General features: G+C 56.7%; 1 protein-coding gene and 1 long non-coding RNA gene across 2 annotated transcripts; both read left to right on the top strand.

Annotated features, from left to right (window-relative positions):
* Positions 1–648: 648 nt before the first annotated feature.
* Positions 649–24,678, top strand: LOC108402834 (sodium/potassium-transporting ATPase subunit alpha-2). Its single transcript, XM_073221069.1, has 24 exons — positions 649–787; positions 5,192–5,296; positions 5,497–5,556; positions 6,961–7,164; positions 7,633–7,746; positions 8,009–8,143; positions 8,833–8,950; positions 10,368–10,636; positions 11,463–11,661; positions 11,788–11,897; positions 12,054–12,188; positions 12,883–13,072; positions 13,212–13,387; positions 16,840–16,976; positions 17,467–17,617; positions 17,715–17,883; positions 18,117–18,271; positions 18,518–18,641; positions 18,839–18,984; positions 19,177–19,307; positions 21,624–21,725; positions 21,810–21,901; positions 22,764–22,814; positions 24,098–24,678. The coding sequence occupies exons 1-23, from the start codon at positions 776–778 to the stop codon at positions 22,790–22,792; spliced, it is 3,063 nt and encodes a 1,020-aa protein (XP_073077170.1). The 5' UTR covers positions 649–775; the 3' UTR covers positions 22,793–22,814; positions 24,098–24,678.
* Positions 20,367–20,603, top strand: LOC118973456 (uncharacterized). The gene is made up of 2 exons (XR_005062803.2): positions 20,367–20,498; positions 20,536–20,603. It is a non-coding gene; the product is annotated as an uncharacterized lncRNA (long non-coding RNA).

Here is a 24,678-nt window from a genome sequence, read left to right as displayed (position 1 = left end):
AGCCCCAGGCCCAGGCTGTCTCTCCTCCACCAGCCTCCTCTCTGACCCCTGGAGTCTTGACTCAAATTTTGGGAAGGCTTCATCTGGAGGGCTTGGGGAGACCCCCGTCCCCTCCATCTCCGACTTCATGTTGCCTCTTGAGCCACCTTTGGTCTCGCCAGGGTCCCTCTGGGGTTCCTCATGAAGAGGGTGGCCCTGGGTTCCAGTGCTTCCGGGTCTCACAACCTGCCCGGTAGAGGGAACCATCTCTGTTTCTTTCTCTAGGAGGCCGGTGCACACTCAGGAGACCTGGGTTCTGGTTCTGTTTTACTGGCTTCAACTGTTTAATCTCTCTGAGCCTCAGTTTCCCCATCAGAAAAACAAGGCAAGAAGTGGGACCACATGGCCTTGGGCATCCTGGGATGCTAAGAAGACAGCGCCCCTCCACCTGTCCCTACATGGCACGTTCCTACCCGTCCACCCTCCCCACCCTCGGTAGTGAGGGGAGAGGGGGAGGCGAGGGGGAGTGCATGGCAGGGCCCATGGACAGTCCCCCAGCCTGTTGCTTAAGGGGCGGGAGGGGAGGAGTCCTCAGGGATCCTGTTTCAACAAACGTCTCTTTCCCAAGGAGGGGAAGGCGGGGGAGAGGGGGAGAGGGGCCTATTTAAAGCTACCCTGTTGCTCCCGCCAGTGCAGTCTGGCCCGTAGGTCTCTGGCCGTCCCAGACCGGCGTGCAGGCTTGGGATCCTCCTGGTGACCCCTCCAGTCCAGGTCCCCTCAGCCACTCTGCCCCAAGATGGGCCGTGGGGTGAGTATCCCCACAGAGCGGCAGCAGCTCCAGGGAGGAGCAGGGCTCTCTGGGGGGTGGGGGAGGCCACAGGGAAGGGATGAGCTGGGAATGGGACGCGGAGGGAGGAGCTGAGAGGAGCTGACAGAGCTGGTTGTCTGAGCTTGGAACCAAGTCTCCCGGCACCAGCTGCACGCACAGGTCCAGGGCGCTCATGGCCCAAGTGCCCTCCCCTCCGCCAGCCCCGGGGTCAGCCCCAGGGCAGCCACAGGCAACCTCCCTCACCTCCATCCCCGCGCCCACTCTGCTCTCCCACACCTTCTGGCCTCCCAGCTGAAGGGGTACTTGGCACTGTTCATCCGCTGTCTGCACCGCCCCCTGAAAATACTCATTCCTCTTGGAGTCCCAGCCTGAGGGCATGTGGGTCCAACTTGAGGATGGAGAGAGCCAGGCTGGCCTCTGCTCCTGAGCCACCAGCAGTCCCGGACACCAGCCCCAGGGTCCCTGGGCACCAGGAGACAGCTGGGATGGGGGTGGGCAGGAGGAGCGATGTGCCCCCAGCCCAGCCCCCCTCCGGATGTCCTGGGCAGCACTGTCCTCGGCTCTGGGCCATGGGTACTAAGGACTTTCCCAGAGGCTGGTAAGAGCTGCCTGCTCTCCCTAGCCCACCCCTGCCTGTGGCATTCTGTGGCCCTGGCTATGCCAAGGGGAAGATTAACAACCAAGCGGGGGCAGGGCTTTGAATTCTTAGAAATGAAATTTCCATATGGAGAAAAGTGACCAGAGCCCTTTCCATACTGTGCCAGGCTGCTTTCCTTTTGTGGAATGCTGGAGGAAGAGAGCGGAAGGGAAGGGGCATGGGCGGTGGGCAACGGGAGGGTGCTGAGGAACGAGGGGGCTGTGGGCATGTGCGGGGGCGTTCTGGGCCCAAGAGGGGTCAGGCAAGGACGTGTTATTGCCCTGAGCTTAGCAGCTGGGAAAGCTCTGAGCTTGGACACCAGGGTTCCTGAGCTAGGGTGGAAGCTATAAATAGAACGGGACGTGTGTATGCGCGCGTGCACGCGTGCACGCCTGCCACCATGTGCTCTCCGTAGTCTGGAGTGGGTACAGATATCCATGGATGACACCTGTGCTTGTGTCTCAGTAGGCAAATTTGAAACGTACCCAATTTCAGGCATGTGGGAGCATAAATGTCACTGTGCAGAGATGAGTGAAGGTCCAGAGAGCTGCCTCTGAGGTGTGGGCTTCATGGAGGAAGAGGTCACAAGTGTGGGAAGATATACTGTCTTGGACCTTCAGCTGCTCCTTGGCATCTCTTGCTCCCCCAGGGAAAGGGGGTCCCCAGCTGTGGAGCAGGACCTCTGAGAGGCCAGGTGGAGCCCTCACTCCCCCACCTGTGTAGAGAGGAGGGGAGGAAGCCCTCTCCCGGCTCCACCTTAGAACAAGGTAGACCCAGGTCCAGAGACCCTGCTTGGGAAGCAATCTGACCTTGACTTCTCAGGGGACCCTGGCTTCTCCCTCAGCCCTGAAGCCCCTTCACCTGCACTCCCAGTAGCTGTGCAGGATGCAGCAGAAGTCATGCCCAGATCTGGTTCTGTTTGCGTGAGAGGTGGGGGATGTGGTGGGACTTAGTGCTAGAGGTTGGGGTTCAACCTGCCAGGACACCCCCGAAGAGGGGAAGCACCTCCTACCCATTCCCACTTCTAGGATTCATTTTGTCTCCTGTCCCTAGTCCCTGCACCTCCACTCCAGAGCAAGGCCTAACTGTCACGCCACCACCCTGTGGCCGTGAAGGGCAGCGTGGGAGTTGGGGGAAGGGATGGCACTGGTGGGAGGGAGCCCGGCTGCTCCAGCTGCCACCGAGAGGCCATGACTGGGGGAGCGCTGGCTGGTTCCCAGCTGCCCCCACTCTGTCCCAGCCTCTGGCTTCCTCAAAAAGAACTCTCTGTTCTCCTTCAGCATTCAGGACCCAGAGAGGGGACCTTGTGGCTGGGGGAGGAGAGTGCGGAGGGGGGGTGGTCCTTGCTTCCTCTCTCTCTTTCTTGCCTGGGCAGCCTGCTGGCCTTGAATCTCCTCAGGCTCCTGGCCGCAGAGCCTAAGATCTTTGCCAGGACAGGACAAGAGTGGGGGGAGGAGGCAGTGTGTCCCAAGCCCTGGGCCTGCCTGCAGGAGAACAGGGTGGGAGCTGAGAGGAAGGGGGTCCTGCGTGGGGCTGCTGAGCTCAGCCGTGATCCATCACGCCAAAAGCACAGGGCTGGCTATTTTTTAAAAACTACGCATTTGATTAGAATCTTCTTGAACTTTATTTCATGTCTGAATGTACAGAATGTACAGAAACTCTCTGGGCTCTTCTCCTTTGCTTCAGCCACAGCCCCATCCTCTAGGCCAGGCCAGGCCCTGTTCCTGCCCCTGGGGCTCCAGAGCATCACACTGACACTTGTCCAGCCTCATCTCTGGCCCTGGTCCTTCTGCCTCTCATCCATTTCTCAGTCCCGTCCCACCAAGGACAGTCAGTGAATCCCAAGTATTTCAATGCATTCAGTTAAAGGAACCCTCTCAAGTCACCTGGGGAAGGAAGAGAAAACTCACGGGCCCTTCCCCACTCCTTCTGTTGGGCTGTCTCATGGACACTTCATAGGGAAACAAATGCAGGATTTAGTGTGTACGGGGTGGTGTCCACCCCTCGGGGCACCACCCTCCCTGTTCCTTATCGCACTGGTCAGACTTGCACCTCTCCGGGTACTAGGTTTGTGATTGCCTATGATCAGGGCAGCTACCACATCCCTGGGATTGCTCCTGACTTTTTTATGGGAAAAATGCGTTATCCTGGAACACAGAGGACTTCCAGGGCAGCAGAACTACTCTGTATGACACTAGAATGGGGGCTACATATTGTTATACATTTGTCCAAAGCCATACAATGTGCACCCCCAAGAGGGAACCCTAAGGTGAACTATGGACTTTGGGTGATAATGGTGTATCCAGGTAAGTTCATCCATTATAACAAACGTGCCACTCTGGTGGGGGATGTGGCACGTGGTGGGGCAGAGGGCATATGAGAACACTCCAAACTTTCTGCTCAGTTTTGTCATGAACTGAAAACTGTTTTAAAAGAAAAGTGTACTTTCAAAAAACACACAATCCACAAAAAAGGGCAAAAGATCCCACCCAGATACACACTCTTTATGAAAAAATGAATTGCACTATAATATAGAAAAGCTCATTCCCGAAAGCCTAGCATGACCCTGAGGACCCAGTGGAGAAATGGAGGCACAGGACAGAAACTTAGCAGCCCCTCCATGACAAGGACTCAAAATCCTGAGGGAGTGGGAGGACAGGAACCTGGGGTGCGGCAGGGCCTGAGAGGCGTCTGTGGCCGCCCCAGGTCTCTGCAGCCCCCTCCCATCCTGTTACCCGAAGACAGTCCCCTTGGGAGGAGACATTTCCCACCCTCCCCCCAAGAAGCTCCCTGTGGGACTCAGATGCCTGGTGGTGGTGAGGAGACCACAGGCCCTGAAGAGGAATGGGAAGATGGGGGGCTCAGAGGCCCCAGTTAAAGTGCTCAGGGGAGTTCACCAGAGGATGCAGGAATGCCTGGACCAGGGGCTACACACATTTCAGTTTTAGGTTTATTCTCAGAGACAATGTCTTATATTTTGGACAAATGGGACCCAGTTCCCCTCTTCCCCAATTGTACTTTGGGGCCTCAAGGTCACAAACTGCCCCTTGCCTGGCAGCGGGCAGGCCCACCAATCAGGAGGCCTGGAGCTCCCTGCACCCTCCTTGAGCCCTTCTGGACACACCCTCACCCTCCAACCATCGACTTCTCAGAGCCCATCAGCCCCGCTTATTCCATTTCCACCACCACCGAACCCTGTAGCTCCCTATCCCCCTCCAGACACTTCCCTGCCCTGACCCTGGCCCCACAAAGACTCCCGCTCCCCCAGATTCTTAATGCCCCTGTTCCTCTCTAAGGAAGGTAGCTGCGGTGTTGGGACAAAGACACTCCTGCGGGTGCTTCTTCTCCCTCGAACCATCGCCCAAACCTGCCTTCCCGAATTCTAGATAACGGAGGATAGCGGTTCTTAACATTCTTGTTTCGTTTAGTATTTAGCAGCCGTGTTCTGTCAACAAACAAAATGTTAGCAGAAACCCAGTGCAAAACAGCTAAGAGTGGGCTCCTCAGTCCTGAGCTGCTCAGCCTTCCCCAGAGCTCAAACACGGAGCCCTGGGGCTCTGCCAATAGGTGGCAAACTGAGAGCTGGGGGTGCCCCCCACCCTCCAGTCCCTCTTCCTCCCCTGGCACGGCCACTGCCTCTGAGTCCATGGCACCCACCCCCAATGCCCGGGCCCCTGGGCTGTGCAGTGGAGTAGAGGCCCCAGCCTCCATCCTCCCTGCCTCCCTGGACTCTCCCCCTGCTGCAGGCCGGCCGCGAGTACTCTCCCGCTGCCACCACCTCGGAGAATGGGGGCGGCAAGAAGAAACAGAAAGAGAAGGAGCTGGACGAGTTGAAGAAGGAGGTGACTATGGTGAGGCCCACACCCTGCCCTGCCAGGCCAGGCAGAAGGGGGTCTGTGTTGGGGCTGCCCCAGCCTCCCAAGCACCCTGGGAGGCTCGTGCCCGCCCCTGCCTGCCCCTCGCCTCAGCCCTGCACACTCAGTGCCCTCCTACGCATTTTAGACATGCACGCAGCCTGTGGCCCCACAGTAACTCCACTGCCCTTCCCCAGGACGACCACAAGCTGTCCTTGGATGAGCTGGGCCGCAAATACCAAGTGGACCTGTCCAAGGTGAGGAGCAGGCCTTCCGGGGGGGCACCAAAGGGGTGAGAAACACGCAGCATCCTGGTAGGAGCCTTAACACTCTAACCCACTTTATAGATGAGGAAACTGAGGCCCAGAGATGCATGACTAGTTGGTGGCAAAGCCAGAACTAGAATCAGATCCCCTGCTCCCTAGTCTAGAGCTCTGAACCTGCGCTCCTGAAGCCAGGACGTCCTAGACCCCAGGCTCCAGGGAACCTCTAGGCAGGGCTTTTCCTCCCTGGAAAGCAGCTTCAGGGACACACAATCTGTCATGGAACTGCCATACGTGCAGAAGGGGACCACCCAGTACTATGCTCCGGGAGCATGCGGGGCCCCTGCCGGGCATATACTGTGAGGCACGCTGCACCCACATCCCTCTAACCCTTACAGCCCTGTGGGACGGGGGTTGCAGGCCACTTTATTAAAGCAAGGAGACTCACAGAGGGGGAGGAGCCACCCAAGGGCACACAGATAGTTATGTGGCACAGGCAGGTTGCCAAGCCCATCATTTTGAAAAACAAAAAATCATTAATCGAAAATGTAACAAGTGCATGCCCCCTCCGGAGGGCGCTTTCACACATTCTGTGCCCCATTCCTGTTCCTTACTTTTTCTTCGTAAAGCTTTTCTCTGTCTGGCAGTATCATGTTCATTGCGTGTCACCTCACCAGACCATAAGGGACAAAAGGCAGGGACTTGGTGGATCTTGTCCCTCTCTGGATCCCTCGAGCTGACAATACAGCATCTAGTAGGTGCTCAGAATACAGGTATTAAATAAATAAGCGGCAAAAAGATAAATAGGAAGTGGCCTCTGCCTTTGAAGGACTCCATGTCCAGCAGCAGAGAAGAATCCCAGTGCCTTACAGAGGGTGTGGCTCCGGAGTCCCGCATGGACACAAGGGGAAGCAGAGAGGCGGGTGAGCCAGCCTGGGGCTGGAGGAGCGGGGCCAGGGGAGGCTTTCTGGGGAAATGACGGGTGATCGCTAAAGCTGTGTGACAGGGATGGTCAGTAATGTTGGGCTGCTCTTGAATCCTCCATGGAGGGGGCAGTCTGCAGGGAGAGAGAAGGGAGAGGAACCAATCGAGAAGCTTCCTAGGGAACCTTACCCAGCTGCCTCCAGAGGAGATACGCTGGACCCAACCAAAACGGGTCTCAATCCGAGGATGACCAGAGGTGGGCCACAGTCAGAATCCTCCTCAGCCTTCAAGGCCTCCAACGCCCATTGCAGCTGCCACCTCTGTGGCCTCCCCTGATGACCCCCACTCCTTCCAACCAGGTGGCTGCTTTTCTTCTCCTGGGCATCACTCCCCTGCCAAGGAGCTGGCCGGAAGTGATGAGGGGCCGGGGTGGTCCCGGATGTGTGCCCCTATGCCTCTCCTTGCCTCCCTTAGGGCCTCACCAACCAGCGGGCCCAGGACATTCTGGCTCGGGATGGGCCCAACGCCCTCACCCCACCCCCGACAACCCCCGAGTGGGTCAAGTTCTGTCGCCAGCTCTTCGGGGGCTTCTCCATCCTGCTGTGGATTGGGGCCATCCTCTGCTTCCTGGCCTATGGCATCCAGGCTGCCATGGAGGATGAACCGTCCAATGACAACGTGAGCTGGCATGCCTGACCCCTGGACCAGGTCCCGAATCTCCAGCGGTGTGGGGGGAGCAAGACCCTCATGTCACAGTCCCCCAGGCGCCTCTGCCCTTTGGCTGGAAAGGGGTGAGGCTTCTATACATATCTGTAAACACCCAACACACACACACACCACACACACACAGGATCTTTCATGAGTGAGACAGTTCCTCTTGGCCCTTCACATGAAGTGGGCTTGTCTGAATCCCTGGTCCTCGTCCCCAGAGAGGTCCTAGTCCCAGGAACACCCTGTGATATTCCAGGCCCCTTCTGGCCTTAGGAGGCTGGGGATGGGAAGGTTGAGGGAGATGTTGGAGAGGACTTTCTACACCATTCTCACTGCCAGTCACCAACAGGGTGGCACTGAAGGCCCATCCTGAGAGGCAGTGCCCCTCCAGGGGTGGGACAAGGGCAGGTCCCTCAAGTCCTTTCTCCTTCCCAGCTCTACTTGGGCGTGGTGCTGGCAGCTGTGGTCATCGTCACCGGCTGCTTCTCCTACTACCAGGAGGCCAAGAGCTCCAAGATCATGGATTCCTTCAAGAACATGGTGCCACAGGTAGACTGCCGGCCTGGCTCCAGGCTGGAATGGGAGGTTTCTGGGAGAGTCCAGCTCATCCCTTCTCAAGTCCTTGTGCTCCGAGAGGGAGCCTTGGACAGAAAGGATTCCCCAGCTCTGTACACCAGGACCTAGATTTGTTGCTAAGGGTGTGAGGTTTCTTCTTCTCTTTGGCGGGACTGGAAGAGATGGGGGAGACCAGCAGGAGAGGAAGGTGAGGGTGGAGACAGGACTTCCCGAGATGCCCGTGGCCTCCCCACAGCAAGCCCTCGTGGTGCGGGAAGGAGAGAAGATACAGATCAACGCCGAGGAGGTGGTGGTGGGAGACCTGGTGGAGGTGAAGGGTGGAGACCGCGTGCCTGCCGACCTCCGGATCATCTCCTCTCACGGCTGTAAGGTGAGGAGGCCAGGTCAGAGCAACTGTGTCCAAGAGGCAGGCTGGATAGGGTTGAGAGGGGCCCAGTTGGAGGTTTCAAGGTTGGGAGACCCAGGTCCGAATGTGAACCCCTGTGCCCTAGCGCCCAGCTGAGCCTTACCCACGTATAGTGCCAATGCCTTGTCTCCTGGCATCTATGCGCTATGAATGCTTCATGCTCTGGGTGGTTCTTTGATATCCACTTTTTGGCAGTCATGTACTGAGTATTACCGTGTCAGATGCCTAAAGTGCATTCACATATTGCTATCTAATCAGCTCTGCAGGAATGACATGATGATGTCGGGCTGTGGCCACAATTTGTGCCATGCACAACCTTAGGAGGTACCGTTTCCATGGACTGCAGTGTTAGTGGTACCCCATGTAGCTGTGCAGTGAAGACATTCTGGTCACATCCCCCATTGTACAGATGAGTAAGTGGAGGCTCTCTGGTTGAGTAACTGGCCCAGGGTCACACAGGAAGTCAGGGCGAGCTGGGATTCAAAACTAGAGCAGGCAGCGCCACTGAGCAGCGCTATAAATATGTGATGAGGGCACGTGTAATTCTGTCCCTTGTGTCGTGGAGACTGGATGCAGCTGCAGTGAGGACACAGCTGCAGGGGTGCCTGTGGGCCCCTGCCCGGCTGGTGACTGCGTGCCCCCTTCCTCCTCAGGTGGACAACTCATCCCTAACAGGCGAATCAGAGCCCCAGACCCGTTCCCCCGAGTTCACCCATGAGAACCCACTGGAGACCCGTAATATCTGTTTCTTCTCTACCAACTGTGTGGAAGGTGAGAGGCTGGCCTGGCGGGGAGCCCCGTGCCCACGCTCCGGCGAGGGGAGGTCTGCATCCCGACTCCACAGCCAGCTGTGCTTGCACGCACCTGTCTCATGCCCTGCCACAGGGACACCTGAGGGGCTGGGAGCCTGAGGACCGCAGGCATCATCCCCGCCAGAGAGCAGGGAATTGGCTGGGGGGCATGACTGGCACAAAGCCATTTTCTCTGTTCTGTCCACCCCATGACTGAGTGGATTCCAAAGCCTCAGACATTAGGCCGCACTGAGGCCTGCGCTTCACCACGAGACATTGTTCATCAGGCACAGGCTGCCTGGTTGGCCCATCTCTGCCTCTGGGTTCTAGAGATGAACGAAGGCCAGCCAGAGATCTGGTGCTGCCACCCCTGATGGCAGGGGGCCGAGCACAGCTGGAACCCGTGCCCTCGTGGCCATGCTGGGCAGCTGCCCAGTCAGCACCGTCCAGAGAGGGAGCAGCAGGGAGAGCGGTGGGACAGAGGCCTGACCAGACCACGGGCCTCGGACAGGGGAAGGAGGAGCCCTGCACCCACCTCCCCACCTTTCCCTCCCCCTTTCTCATTTCTCTTCACTGTATTATGTTTCTCTGGGCTTTTCCCCTCCTTAGCCAGTTGGAATTACAATGAGAATCACCTCACATTAAATTTCTTAAATGTTTAATGTGCTGAGATTTCAAATCCCGCAATTGATAAAAATGCCTAGTAAAATGTTTCCATATACTCTGAAATGGGCTTTGAAGAGAGGAAAGGAAATGAATGACATTAACATTTGCTGAGTGCCTACTATGTGCTGGGCACTACTACCTCGTTTAATTACTGTAACAGTGATTTCCTTAGGTAGGAATTCGAACCCAGGTTTGGCTGGTCCCGCTGCAAGTGCTTTGCCCTCTACCACACATCCCTCCACCCCTCAAGACCCTTCTCGAGTCCACGTAAGGGTCAGTAGTTGCCTAGCTGCTTCTGTGGAGATTCGTGCCTAATGCTGAGAAATAAACATCTTAAGACTACATGGAGAATCCATAATAAGTGTTTTATGTTGTCTTCATAATATACTTTTGGATGATAACAAGTATGAGATTGATTTTACTGCAATACCACAGGCAATATTTTTATGTCATTTATTGAATCCCTTCGATTTGAACTCTGAATTTATTTAAAAGGCTCTTCCCTAGGCCCAGGTGTAAGAGGAAAGAATTTGCTGTTGTCCTGAGCCTGTTCGGTGGTCTGCGCCAGCAGAGGAAGCCCAGGGAGGCACCATCTGCTCAAAGAGACCCCCAGGATCAGGGTCGTCATCTCATTTGCTCTGTGGGGTCTCTCCTCCCACAGGAAGTAGGATGGGCCTGCAGCTCCTGAGAGCCCCCCGGCACCCAGCCTGCTGTCCCCTCCTGTGTTGCAGGCACTGCCAGGGGCATTGTGATCGCCACAGGTGACCGGACAGTGATGGGCCGCATAGCCACTCTGGCCTCGGGCCTGGAGGTCGGGCGGACGCCCATAGCCATGGAGATCGAACACTTCATTCAGCTCATCACAGGGGTGGCCGTGTTCCTGGGGGTGTCCTTCTTCGTGCTCTCCCTTATCCTGGGCTACAGCTGGCTGGAGGCTGTCATCTTCCTCATCGGCATCATTGTGGCCAACGTGCCCGAGGGGCTGCTGGCCACCGTCACGGTGAGTGGGTCAGGCCGAGGGTGCCAGGAGGGCGGGGTCTTTCTACCCTTTCCTCAGAATCAATAAAGGCTTATTGCTTCGCAGCAAGTTTTTCACTTTCAGCCCCTGAAATCACATATCAGATGCTCCCCTAATCCATGGCTCAGAGTTTGAGTCTGGAAAATCTCAGGTTGGACTCTACCTTGGCCCTCAGTCTCTTCCCTGGGGCCTGTCCCAGTCACCTTTTCTCAGCGTCCGTGCACCTTTCCTGCTCCCCCTGTAGTCTGGGGCTCCTCCTGGCCAGCTCTCCTGGAAAGCCTCCCTCAAAGTCACCAGTGACCAATGAGCAAACCCAGTGACCGATCCTTGGCTCCAGTCCTTCACGCTGCTGCTGAAATGGACGCTGCTGTCCACCTCCTCGCATTCTCTGCCTTGTTGCCCCTGTGACATGTCACCATCCTGGTTCTCCTGTCCTCTGTCCCCTGAGGATTATCAGGCCTCAGCCCTCTGCTCTGCTCCTCACCCGCTGCAGGGAGGCCAGCTCCCCCAGTTTCCGGTGCCCGTTCTGTATGGCTGAATCCCATGGCCCTACATGCAGCCCTACTCTGGCCCTCTCAGAACTGTAGCCAAATATCTCCAATTCCCTCCTGGACATGTCGCCTAAATAGACTCATGAGCTCAGTTCAACGGGCCTCAAATTGAACGCATCCACTGCTTGCCCCTAAGTCCCACTCAGTGTTTGCAGAGCAGAATCCAGGGAGCTGGGATGGAGCCGTGGTCTGGGGTATGATCAGGGGTATCTCCGGCCCCGGGCTTAGCCCTGTTTGATTCTCCGCCCCTCTCCCAGGTGTGCCTGACCCTGACCGCCAAGCGCATGGCCCGCAAGAACTGCCTGGTGAAGAACCTGGAGGCGGTGGAGACGCTGGGCTCCACGTCCACCATCTGCTCAGACAAGACGGGCACCCTCACCCAGAACCGCATGACCGTCGCCCACATGTGGTTCGACAACCAAATCCACGAGGCTGACACCACGGAAGATCAGTCTGGTGACTGGGCACTGCAGGGGGTGCAGGGGAGCGTGCTCAGGGTCCTGGCAACAGGCAGGGCGGGTGGGGGTGAGATAGGGGCTCTAGGGGGAGCCACGCTCCTGCTTCTCCCTCACTTCCTCCCAGGGGCCACTTTCGACAAACGATCCCCGACGTGGACGGCCCTGTCTCGGATTGCTGGTCTCTGCAACCGTGCCGTCTTCAAGGCTGGGCAGGAGAACATCTCCGTGTCTAAGGTAGGGGGTCAGAGGCCTCCCTATAGCCTGTCCACCTTGCCGGCACTCAGCTTCCCCTCTCACACACTCTGACTGCCTCGGGGGTTCAGGGCCCTCCTCCCTGGGTCACCCACTCCCTCCCTGGCCCCACGGTGACACTGAATTCTCCTCTGGCAGCGGGACACAGCTGGGGACGCCTCGGAGTCAGCTCTGCTCAAGTGCATCGAGCTGTCCTGTGGCTCTGTGAGGAAGATGAGGGACCGGAACCCCAAGGTGGCGGAGATTCCCTTCAACTCTACCAACAAGTACCAGGTGTGGCTGGGGTGCTGAGACAGGGGAAGAGGGAGGAACAGAAGTGGGGGTGCACAAAACCCAGGGCAATTATCAGGAGGAGCAGAGGCACCTGGGGATCCTGTCCTCTCCTCCCGCCTCACCCCCAAGGCAACGTGGGTGACTACGTGTCTGGGTGCAATTACCACTAACTCCCGAACCTTCGTTGCTCACTACGCCTGTCATCCTCTCAGCACTTCTTCCCAGAGTGCCTATCCCCCAGCCCCCACCTCCCAGCCCTTCTGTGCCACTCAGCTGAGCCGTACCTCTGAAATTTCCTTAGGGAATTCCTTTGATGCCGGCAATGCAGTCTCGGCTATGTCCTGCGTAAGCACACAAGTGAAGCCCCAGTGAGGCCAATCTGGGGGCGGGGAGTGATGCTGATGAGAGAGCTCCCCAGTGCCCAGCACAGTGCTGATTAACTGCTCTTAGTAAATACTGGTTGAGTGAATGGCTGTCCTTTCGGAAGGCGACTCTCAGGTTACAGGGTTGAGACTATGAGGCCCAAAAGCCCCTCCACACACAGACTCTCCCTATGTTGGTAACAGTTGATACATCAGGGGTTATTTTATTGCGGGAGATTCCCTTCCCAGCCTCTGCTCTATCCCATGCTGGGCATGGGGGCCACCAACATAAGTACAGCCCCTCTGCAGCTGTCTGTCCGTCCTCTCTCCAGCTGTCCATTCACGAGCGAGAAGACAGCCCCCAGAGCCACGTGCTGGTGATGAAGGGGGCCCCGGAGCGCATCCTGGACCGCTGCTCCACCATCTTGGTGCAGGGCAAGGAGATTCCCCTGGACAAGGAGATGCAAGATGCCTTTCAGAACGCCTACATGGAGCTGGGAGGACTCGGGGAGCGAGTGCTGGGTGAGGGGCCAGCCGCAGGGGACAGGGCTGAGAGCAAGGTCTCTAGGGCCCAGCTCTCCCGGGGCGAGAGGCCTGGGGGGCACCCAGAAAGCCACCCTGCGGCTCTCACTCTTCCCTCGTTCCCTCCAACCCCTCCCAGGGTTCTGCCACTTGAATCTGCCCTCCGGAAAGTTTCCTCGGGGCTTCAGATTTGACACGGATGAGCTGAACTTTCCCACAGAGAAGCTCTGCTTCGTGGGGCTCATGTCCATGATCGACCCTCCCCGGGCTGCCGTGCCAGATGCTGTGGGCAAGTGCCGGAGTGCAGGCATCAAGGTACTGGCCTCACCCCTCGCTCTCCTCTCCTCCCAAATGCCGGCGGCCAAGGGACTGGAGGGGCTGGTGCACCCAGGCCCCTGGTGGCCCTCTCCCGATGGACTGCGACGAGAAGCTGCCCACTGCAAGGAGAGGTTGGCCCCCACTCAGGGGCCCTCACCCGTGCCCCTATGGTCCAGTGACCAGGTCCCCAAGCCCATCCCCTCTCTCCCTGCCACAGCACATGCCACTGTCATTTCTGTCCCATTCGGGACCCCTATCCTGACCATTTAGCTGTCCTCCCCTTCCCAACTACTGCCCACTCTCCCTAGCCCTTTGCGATGGGATTAGCAGGCACCACTCGCTGCCCCCTGACCCAGAAGGCTGGCCTGGGTCCTCACCCATCACACACCTCACCAGGTTCTTTGGCCCACCTGCAATCGTTTCCCCATGTCCACACCTCCCTCTGAGCTATAGATGTTCTTCATCCAACAATTATTTATTGTTTACTAATTGTGCAGCAGGTGCTGCATTCAACAGACAAACACACATAAATCCCTTCCATCTTGGAGCACTTTCCTGTCGCCAAGATGCGGCTCTTTCCCACCCCCTTCACCTGTCTGCTCACCAGTCCTGGTGCCCCTGCTTGTTCCTCTTTTCTCAGTATCTCACCTATTGCCAAATCAGTTCGACTCAGCCCGCCTCCTGAGGGCTGGGTCCTGTGCCAGGCAGGCTCTGGGACTCAAAGATGAACCAGACACAGTGCCTGGCCTCCGGACCTCATGATGTCTCAGAGGAAAGAAATGCCTTTACAGTTAGTCACAGAAGGGTCCAATGGCTGGGGTCACTGAGCACCTGCTATGGGTCAGATACTGGAATAATAAAAAAGCCCAGCCATTTGTTTGTGAGCCTTTATAGGAACCAGGCACTATTCTTAATGCTAAACCTGTATGATCTCACTTCATCTCCACAACAACCCTGTGAGTAAGCGCTAGCATTTCCCCCTCTTTTACAGAGAGGGAAACTGAGGCACAAAGTAACGTGACCATACAGCTAGTACATAGCAGAGCCAGGAACTGAACCAAGGCAGTCTACTAGTCCTTACCTATCACACTGAAGGACTTGTATGTATATGCGTGTGTGTATGTCTGTGATTTCTGAACCCCATAACCACTCTGTCTCTAAGGTAGGCATCGTTATCCCCATTTCAAAATAAAACAAGCTGAGACTCAGAATGGGTAAGTAGCTTTCCCAAAAGAAAACTGCCAGGAAGAGGTGAGTCAGGTATAGAAAGCATGGTCCGCTTGTCTGGAAAGCCCATGGCCCTGCTCACCAGGCTGCCCCCTGCTCTGAGCAGAACCATCATGGAAAATGCCAGCCTGGGGAAAGCACCTCTGTGGGAACTCAGAGCAGGCAGCAGTTATTTCTGCCTCAGAGAACTGGGCAGTGTTTTATAAAGGGCATGATATTTGATCAGGGCCTCAAAGGTTGGAGAATATCTTGTAAGGCAGTGAGGGAGACAAGGGCATGTCAAGAGCAGGAAACAGCATGTGCTGTGATGTGACGTGACTGGGCTGCAGGATGTGAGTGTGGCGTGTGGAAAGGACCACTGGGACTGGGACTGGAACGCTGGGCCAGGGCCAGGGGCGAGGACTTTGCTTAAATGCCAGACTTGGGCTTTATCCTGCCACCCACAGAGAGGCATGGGTGTCACAAGGCAGATCTAGCTTTCAGGAGGCTACCCTGCATGGAGGAGGGACTGGGTTTGGAGAGAAACAAGAGTCAGGGAGACAGGATGGGCAGCACCTGCGGGAGCTCCGTCAAGGGACAATGACCTGAACTGCGTCGTCGTCAAAGGGAGCAGAAAGGAGTCGCTACATTTGAGAAATGTTTTGACAACTTGGTGACCAAACTGGGTGTGGGAGGTGAGGATACAGGGGACAAAGGGACAGAGCGAATGCAAATAGGGAGAATGATTTCTAAGGAAGGGAGCAGAGGGGCAGGCGTGGTGGGTGGGGGAGTAGAGAAAGGGTACAATTTTGACCTTAAGTTGAGCATTTATAAGACACCTGGGGGGAGATGTCCCAGGGAAGGCTGGAATGTGGTTTAGAGCTCAAGAAAGAGGGTCAGGACCGCAGATTTGAGTGCAAATCAATGTCTTCTAATATGACTTACCTTGTTGCCCAGGAACAGGACCTGGGTCAAGGAAGGGAAGCAAAGTGAGACCCTAGCACACAGTTTAGAAGCAAATAGAGAAAGAGGGGCCAGTGAAAGGGGGGAGAGGGAGGTAAGTCACCCCCAACATCGCCAGGGGGTCCACCTAATGCTCTTTACTCTCCATGACAACCCGGGAAGGCAGGATCAGCTCCGCTGCGCTGAAACGCGGGCATGGACTGGTCTAAGGTCCTGCGGCGGCGGAAGGCCGGTGTTTAAGTTTAGGGATGCCATCTGCCTCCAAAGCCACTTCTACTCCACTTGGCTGTCACCCTGAGGGGGCTGGGAAAGAGCACCAAGAGAGACGAGGGGAGCAGGGAGCAGCGGGGCCCATGGAAGCGAAGGGGGGACAGCGTTTTGAGGAGGGTGGAGAACAGTACCAGATGCCCCCCAGGGGAAAACAGGAGAAGCCGTTTGGTTTTCAACTGGGAGGCCCGCGTGGCCTCTGGGGTTACTTTCAGTGGGGTGGTAGGGGTGGAAGAGAAGGCAGTCAGGCTCCAAGAAGCTAACTTCTCAGGATCTGCAGGATTTGCCCTTCAAGTCACCCACGCAGATGCTGTCCTGATCCAGCTCTGACCACCTTTTACTTACAGCCTAGTGACTACCTCCCAGATGCCAACCATCCGCCCACCCAACTCCACGCATTCCAGCGGCAGTGAACACTTCCACGGCTAAGGCAGGAAGTGACATCAGAGGCGGAGGAGCCAGGTGGTGCAGGGCAGGGTGGGGGGCTGTGTCCCCCTCACCCCCGCCCTGTGCAGTTAGCTCGCCTGCAGCACTCCTGCTGGACATGGAGGAGACCGTGTCCTAGCCACGGCCCCCTATAACCCTGAGGAATCAGGGGGACAAATGGGCCCTTTCTAAGCCTTGTGGTCTCACCAGTAAACTAAGGTGGCTGTTAAGGGGCCCTTCCAGCTCTGCCAGCCTTGTAGCCCGTGAAATGCAAACTCCTGAACAATCCAAGGTGTCTTTCCCAAGGGACCCTCATTCATCTGTTACTCTGTTGTGGAGGCTTTCCTCTATTTCAGCAAACTATCTCTGATCCCCTGAGCACAACTTGTCATTGTCTCTCCCTCGCACCCACCCACCCACACACACTTGCACACACACACATACACACACACACACACAGTTCCATTATTGTGGCTGGGAACTGCCATCCTCACCATCAAGTGGCTTTTCTTGACTTTGGGAAAGGAATAGAAGGGCTGAAAACCTTAACACTAACACTCTCCTTTTCTCTTTCTTCTTCCCACTAGGTGATCATGGTGACGGGGGACCACCCGATCACAGCCAAGGCCATTGCCAAAGGTGTGGGCATTATATCAGAGGGCAACGAAACTGTGGAGGACATTGCAGCCCGGCTCAACATCCCTGTCAGTCAGGTCAACCCCAGGTGAGGCCTTTGCAGGACCCCCTGTCCCCTGATCAACCCATCCTGTCCCACGGAATGTTTGAGTGTCCCCTGGGGTATTTGCACAGCACCTCTGCGACCTTTATAGACCTTGCCTCTGACCTCAGCAGCCCAGTCCTCGGTGCTGAAGGTGTCCAGGCTGTCACTGATTGTGTAACCTTGAGATGTCACGTTCCTTCCTGAGCCTCCATTTCTCAACTACAAAAATCAGGATGCTCTGCACACTGCGGGGTGGCTAGAGGAATGAGATACACGTAGGGAAGCCAGCACATCGCCTGGAAGCCATACAATGTGAGGATGCCAAGTGGCAAGGGTTTAGCGTCACTTCCTCAGGGACAGAAATGGGGAAAACAGGTCAATGAGTGTGGAGAGAAAGAGGATGGAGGCCCAGGGGGCACAGACGTCGCAGGCAGACCAGAGCCCAGGGGTGCTGAGGTGCTGAGGCAGCCGCCTCTGCCCACCCCCCCGGCAGAGAAGCCAAGGCGTGTGTGGTGCACGGTGCCGACCTGAAGGACATGACGTCCGAGCAGCTGGACGAAATCCTCAAGAACCACACGGAGATTGTGTTCGCCCGGACGTCTCCTCAGCAGAAGCTCATCATCGTGGAGGGCTGCCAGCGGCAGGTGAGCGGGGCGGGGCGGGGCGACGGGGAGGGCGGCGGGGGCGCGACGGGGAGCGGGGTGGGGGGCCTCCTCCTCCAGCGCCGCGTGTCCTCCGCAGGGCGCCATCGTGGCGGTGACCGGCGACGGCGTGAACGACTCCCCCGCGCTCAAGAAGGCTGACATCGGCATCGCCATGGGCATCGCCGGCTCCGACGTCTCCAAGCAGGCCGCAGACATGATTCTGCTGGACGACAACTTCGCCTCCATCGTCACGGGCGTGGAGGAGGGTGAGGGGCTCGCGGGCTGGGGGGGGGTCTCCCGGGGTGCAGGCCGTCTGAAGCCAGCACCCCGGCCTCCCGGGCCTTCTACCCCGATTACAGGGACCAGTCAGGGTCCCAGGCGTCCACAGCCTGCCTCAGCTTCCATCAAACACAAAATCTCCCTCAGGAGTCTTCAGGGGCTGGGGGTGGGGGCGGGTCCCTCCAGTCTCCCTGATGCCCTCAGAACCTCCTCCCCACAGGCCGCCTCATCTTTGACAACCTGAAGAAATCCATCGCGTACACGCTGACCAGCAACATCCCCGAGATCACCCCCTTCCTGCTCTTCATCATCGCCAACATCCCCCTGCCTCTGGGCACCGTGACCATCCTCTGCATTGACCTGGGCACAGACATGGTGAGGCCAGGGGCGTAGGGGGCAGGCAAGGCAGGGGAGGGATGGGCAGCCGGTGGAAGGAGAGGCGCTCTGGGGGCAGGTGACAGATGTGACGCTTACAGAGAAGACAAGCACGCACCCTGGAGGACCACAGGGTCTTGACAAATGTGTGCCGACTTGGGTCAAATGTCCTTCGCGGCTGCTCACCCTCTGCCCCTATCCTCTGCCTTCAAGTGGCCTCCTGTCCCCGCTCCCCGCCTCACACAGGTCCCTGCCATCTCCTTGGCCTACGAGGCAGCTGAGAGCGACATCATGAAGCGGCAGCCGAGGAACCCCCAGACAGACAAGCTGGTCAATGAGAGGCTCATCAGCATGGCTTACGGACAGATCGGTGTGCTGGGGCCCTGGGGCTGGGGAGGGAGCCCCGGGAGAATTCCCTCCCGGCCTTTGGAGGGATGGGCCCCCAGCAAAATTCCAGGACGGCGCCCACTCCCTGAGGGCCAAGGACTTCCTTCTCTGGCCCAGTGGGGCTGGTCGCACCCTGTGTCCTGCTCCAGCCCAGGCCCTGCCTTCTGCCCCCACCCACAGGCATGATCCAGGCCCTGGGTGGCTTCTTCACCTACTTTGTGATCCTGGCCGAGAACGGCTTCCTACCATCACGGCTTCTGGGAATCCGCCTCGACTGGGATGACCGGTCCATGAATGACCTGGAGGACAGCTATGGACAGGAGTGGGTGAGTGGGGCCGTGTGTGATGCACGTGCACAAGAGGGGGCCCGATGCCTGGCAGGAGCGGTCAGCAGGGGCCAACTGCGACTGGGGGCTAAGTAGGGACTAGGTACCCAGGGGTTCACCACTGCCCTAACCAAGCTGCCTGGTCCTACCCTTTCCTCTCATGCTCACCTCCATCTGCCGCCCTCCTCCCAGACCTATGAGCAGCGAAAGGTGGTGGAGTTCACGTGCCACACAGCCTTCTTTGCGAGCATCGTGGTTGTGCAGTGGGCTGACCTCATCATCTGCAAGACCCGCCGCAACTCCGTCTTCCAGCAGGGCATGAGGTGCGTGCCCCCCACAGCCCGACCCGCCCTGGGCAGAGTGTGCTCACCAGCCACACAGGCTTCCCTCCCCCAGGCCCAGGTGCGCTGGGGGGGCTTTAGTTACCCAGCTAACTAAATGAAATAGATGAGAGGAGACGAAGGAGAGCATTTCTGATGAGCTTTAATTCTGCTCCTGCAATCTGCATTGTGCTGTCCTTCCATCTGCCACCCCCTTATCTTCTCTGCACCCCTCTTCCTCCCCGCTTCCTTCGGCCCTGCCTCTGGTGACACCCACCCCCATCCTTCATGCAGCTCTGCTTACAGGCGTCCTGCACCCCCCACCCACGGCAGGCAGCTCCGGTTTACACACTTGCCAGTGGTGGTGGGGATGCGTGTGGGACTGAGCTGCTCGGGGCCAAGCTCCATGCCTTCCCACAGCGCGAGCTACCCCGGGCCAGCCACAGTGCCAGGTGAGTCAGAGACGTGGTTTAACCTCACCACATCTCTGTGAGGTAGGTATTATTTTTATTTTACGGACCAGAGGCTCCCGTCTCCACCCAAGGAAAAGCTTAAATGATGAGCCTGAGGTCACTCTGCTGATGAGGGGTCACTAGGTCTCCTTCTAAAGCCCAGGCTCTCGACGCCTACCGCAGGCGGCTCACCTGTGCGGCCTGGCGCCAGCTGGGCACCGATCACTCTGTGATTGCAGCAGGGACGGTGGGTGGCGCCTGCTGAAAACATGGCTTCCATTTTCCTCTGCAAACAGTGCAAGCAGTTCCCCAAGTGAGGTTTGTTATCATTTCCTAGTAGGGAGGGAAAAAAGATGCCAAAATCCTGGTGACATTAACAGCACTTAAGGTCCCAGGGAGGGAAAGAGTGGAGTCTGTTAGGTGAACAGAGGTGACGCAAGGGAAGGAACCTCCAGGAAGCCACAGACACTAGCGGGGACAATGTATCAGAAAGAGAATAAGGCGCGGAGAGTCCAAGAAACTGTGTTCCATTTTGGGACTTGCCTGCTGTACAGAGCACGGGTGGTGCAGGAAGGTGAGAACATGACTGAACCGGCTAAATCCAGCCATCTGAGAGGCAAAAGGCAAAGAAACAAAACAAACCAGAAGTCAGGTACCAGGAAGGTGCACTGCCAGCAAGAACCCGGCCAGAGGCAGCCTGCACCCCAGGCCCCAGCCCAGGGCCCTGGAAGTCCTCAGAGATGTTCTTCACGTCCATCGACAGGCTTTGTGGAAATCAGGCCCTTACCTACGAGAAGGCTCCTGGGCTCACTGCCCGTCAGTCTCAGGCGGGAGCCAAAGTACAAAGTTTAGTGACCACTTGTTTGGAAGCTGTGGATATTTCCAATTAATTTTAGATGGGGAAATATATTCATTACTTATTAACAAATGAAGCTTGAGAGACAAAGATGGAGAAAACGTGGCCTTCATAGGAGGAAAATAAGAGGGATCCTTTACTGAGTGGAAAGCTTGGGAACCACTGGTTTCAGCCACAAACAGTGAGGCGCGTAAGGTTATGAAAGGTTGAGTTATAATGTGCCTTGAGCACTTACCATGTTCGAGAGCTTTCCACTCTTTGTCTCCCATAATTTCCCAGTGGTCCTATGATACAAAGGTCCTAACTCCATCTACATGAGGCTTGGAGAAGTGAAGAAATGTTGCTTTACAGCCAAAAGCTAATAAGCAGCAAAGCTGGGACTCGACCCCCCCTGTCTGGCTCCAGAAACTGCTCTCAGAACCTGGTTCGGCCCAGCTTCTCAGTTCTGATATAGTGAACATGTGTTAACACTTACTCACCTGTGGGCTTTCCCACGGCCAAGCATTTTACAAACACCCTCTTCTTATTGAATATCTACCACCAACAGCTCCCAGGGGCTGCAGGAGACACTGAGAACATGTAAGACGTACACAGGCCCCAACCTGAAGGAGCTTTCAAAGCATCTTGCTGGGAAGACGACACTGTCCCAGGCCACATGCCTGGAGCCACAGCAAGATCGTGAGCTGCGTGAGGGCCGCCCCGTGTCGGCAGAGGAAGCCTGCTGCTGACCAGACAGCCGATCCAGCACAGCACCCGCACACATAAGAAACACTGATCTAATGAACGAGTGCGTGTGTCATAGACAGCACTAGGAGGTACAGTCAGCAAGCAGGCAAATTAACGGGAATCTTTCTTCGGTTACATGTCGCGTGAGACGAAGGATTCTGAAGAGGGTAGAGGCGGTGGCATTTCTTCTCGCCTTTCCCGTCCTTCGCCAGGGGCCCCCAGGGCTCTGTCCCCTCCCCACTCTTCCATCACACACTGCCTACCCTCCTTTCTTTACCTTTCCAGGAACAAGATTCTGATTTTTGGGCTCCTGGAGGAGACCGCTCTGGCCGCCTTTCTGTCCTACTGCCCGGGCATGGGGGTGGCCCTCCGCATGTACCCGCTCAAGTGAGTCCCTCCAGAAGGCCCCTCTGGGATCCAAGCTTTGGTCCGACGCGACCAGCCTCCGATGCTCCTGACACTGTCTTCCAGGGTCACTTGGTGGTTCTGCGCCTTCCCCTACAGCCTCCTCATCTTCCTCTACGATGAGGTCCGGAAGCTCATCCTGCGGCGGTACCCGGGTGGTAAGCACCCCTGCACTGCCCCAACCGAAGCCCACTGCCCACCCCACTGCAGAGGCCTGCTCCTGCCCCGGTGCCCTCTGACCCTGGGGTCCCAGGCCCCAGGCACCCCAGCCCAGCCGTGCCTCCTCTCCCCACCCTCTTCCTCCCAGACTCTGGGTCCACCTAACAAACAGCTGGTCCCCCAGGGCCTTCCAGCACGCCGCACAGGACACCAGAACAAAGAAAGAGAGGTGCAGTGGGGACTTGGTTGATTCAGGCTCATAAGGCAAAGAGCAGCCAAACCGGCCCCCAAAACCAGGCCTCCTGATTCCCAAGCATCAAACAAGTATTGTTTTTTTCCCAAATAAGCATTTTTGATCACTTACTGGAGGTTGAACATGGATGGCCCACAAGCCCAATCCATGAATATTGTTGGGTTTGGCCAGCCCCATATGGTGCAGGGTGTTTTTTTGGCCCAATATCTAAAACTTGGGGGCTTTCATGTAAAATCCGAATGTCTGACTTCTGAAAACTCACAAGGGCTGTCAACCCCAGGGCTACATTTCTGGCCAGCAACACTGGATGGTTGCCCGTTCAGAAACTCCCTGGTTCCCTGAACAGTCCCTGTAGGCATTGCCTACAACCTACACTAGGCCCTCCTACTGTGCAAAGCCCAAGTCTCTCCTTCCCTTTCTCTCTGCCCAGCTCACTAGACCTCCTCCCGCCCCCCCACCCCTCCTTTCCACCTGCTTGCAGCCACGCCCCTCAGCCCCCTGCCCCAGGCTTCTGCTCCACCTGGCGGCCACCACCCAAGCTCCAGGGAGGCCTACCCCCTGCCTCCTTTTAAGTGTCACTGCAGCCCCTACCCCCATCTCTCTAACAGGCTGGGTGGAGAAGGAGACATACTACTGAACCTGCTGGAAAGAAGAACCAGGCATGGGAAAGATGGGGCACCCTGGAGGTGTTGGGGGATGGGGATGGGGAGGGGTGGAAAAAACTGGGGTGGATGTGAGGGGATCCTTTGGGGAGAGATACTGAGGCAACTCAGCAGGCTAATTGGGGCAGTGGGGAAACAAGCCGGGGTAGGTGCCTGCAGACCTAATGCGAGCAATCAGATTGCACACCACCTGTTAGGTTCCTCTCCACCCCACTCCGCTAGGTTGTCTGCTTTCCCTGAGGAATTGAGGTGACCCCAGCTTTCCTCATTCCCTGTCTCCTCACCCCCACCTCCCACTAGAACAGATCAATACCCAAGGGCAAGCACCTGCTAAACCCAGAGGGGAACCAGGCTCAGATCACCAGTGTCCCCTTGCGTCTCCAGCCTGGTTGTTTCTGGTGAGTGCCAGGCCCCGAGGCCAGAAAGGAAAGCTGGATGGAGAGGTTAGGGCCTATTTCCCATCATGGCTAGTCAGGCACCTCTAGAAGAGAGCTGGGCAGACTGATGGGGGCTAGGGATACAGCAGAGGAGGGGAACAACAAAGGGACATGAAAAGATAGTGTCAATGACAGGACATGTGACTGGTCGGGTCTCCAGACCGATGTCTGGGCTCCAGCTCTGGGACCTGCCCTTTAGAGCACTCTACCGGCAGGCCAAATTCAAATGTCATCAGAACAGCAGCAGAGGCAGGACCAGAAAGCAATGCGGGGCGCTTCATGGGATTCCATGCCCACGTGCCACAGCGTCCTCACTGACTCTTGGTCTGTGGTCTGTCTGGGCCAGCAGGCCCAGGTGTCACAGCTGTGCCAGCTCTCTCAGTCACGGCGCTTGGGAACGCCCTGCCCTTTAGAATGCTAAGCCCTCAGAAGTCCCCCCAAGAGGGTAGCTGCCAGTCCATTCCCTGCTCCTCTGGCCCCCTCCGCGTCATGCCCATCCTGTGCGCTGCGTCATTCCCAGGCACTGCCAAGCCTGCCCTGGAAAAGGCACTCCCTGGCCATCAGCTGGAAGTTGGGTGGAGAAGTTCCCAGAACCCTCCTGTTTTCCGGGGACATGCAGAATCCGCTTAGGTCAGAAGCAAGGTCAGAAGCTCTGGACAGCAAGAGGGAAAGCATTAGGAGACCTGCCTTTGACCTCTCAGACAGCAAGCCTGGTCCCCCCGGGCAGACACCCTTCACACTGATCATTGTGCCACTTCCCCCAGAAGGGCAGTTACTGCCAGGTTCCTACGTGAGCTACTTTTCCTTCCCTTGCGCCTCTCCACCTATCCCGTGGCTCTGCAGGCAGCGCGGCCCATTCCCTAAGCCTGGCGTAGAGGGCACCGGAACATCCTGTAGAGACACCTAGATGAACCGAGCAAGGGACGGAGACACCCAAGAAAAATGGAAGCCCTAAGGCAAGAAGGAAGGAAGCCCAAAAGACACACATCAGGCCCACAACCTCCCAAGGGCTATTCCTTCCTTTTACTGGAATTTTCCTTTATCAGTAGTATCTTGAAATAAGTCAGTGCTTTGGGCTTGGAAAACTAAATGGGAAACCATATTACTTTGGGCCTGATTGATCTGAGATTTATTGTCTATGGACAAAAGTTTGCCTTGGCAAGTCAATAAAAATGGCATTTGTTTAGTAAGTTAAGAGTATAATATTGCTAGGGGTGGCATATTTAGTCTACCTAAACCAATACTTTTCAGGCACTTTAGGACTATCCATGTAGAAGTAGTGAGCATGTGGCCTAATTATCATCAGTTCTTAGGTATTTTTTCAAAATATCTGCAAGACCTTTTGTAAGATGTTAGTTTGAAGCACTACATATGTACTTGAAAACAATAAAGTTACATTTCTTTATGAAAAAAGAGATCCCTTC

Source organism: Manis javanica, chromosome 14 (genome assembly GCF_040802235.1).
Source record: "Manis javanica isolate MJ-LG chromosome 14, MJ_LKY, whole genome shotgun sequence".
In the NCBI taxonomy this organism is placed as follows: Eukaryota; Metazoa; Chordata; class Mammalia; order Pholidota; family Manidae; genus Manis; species Manis javanica.
The sequence above is the reverse complement of the archived record's forward strand: the minus strand, read 5'-3'. Positions and strand labels throughout refer to the sequence as shown.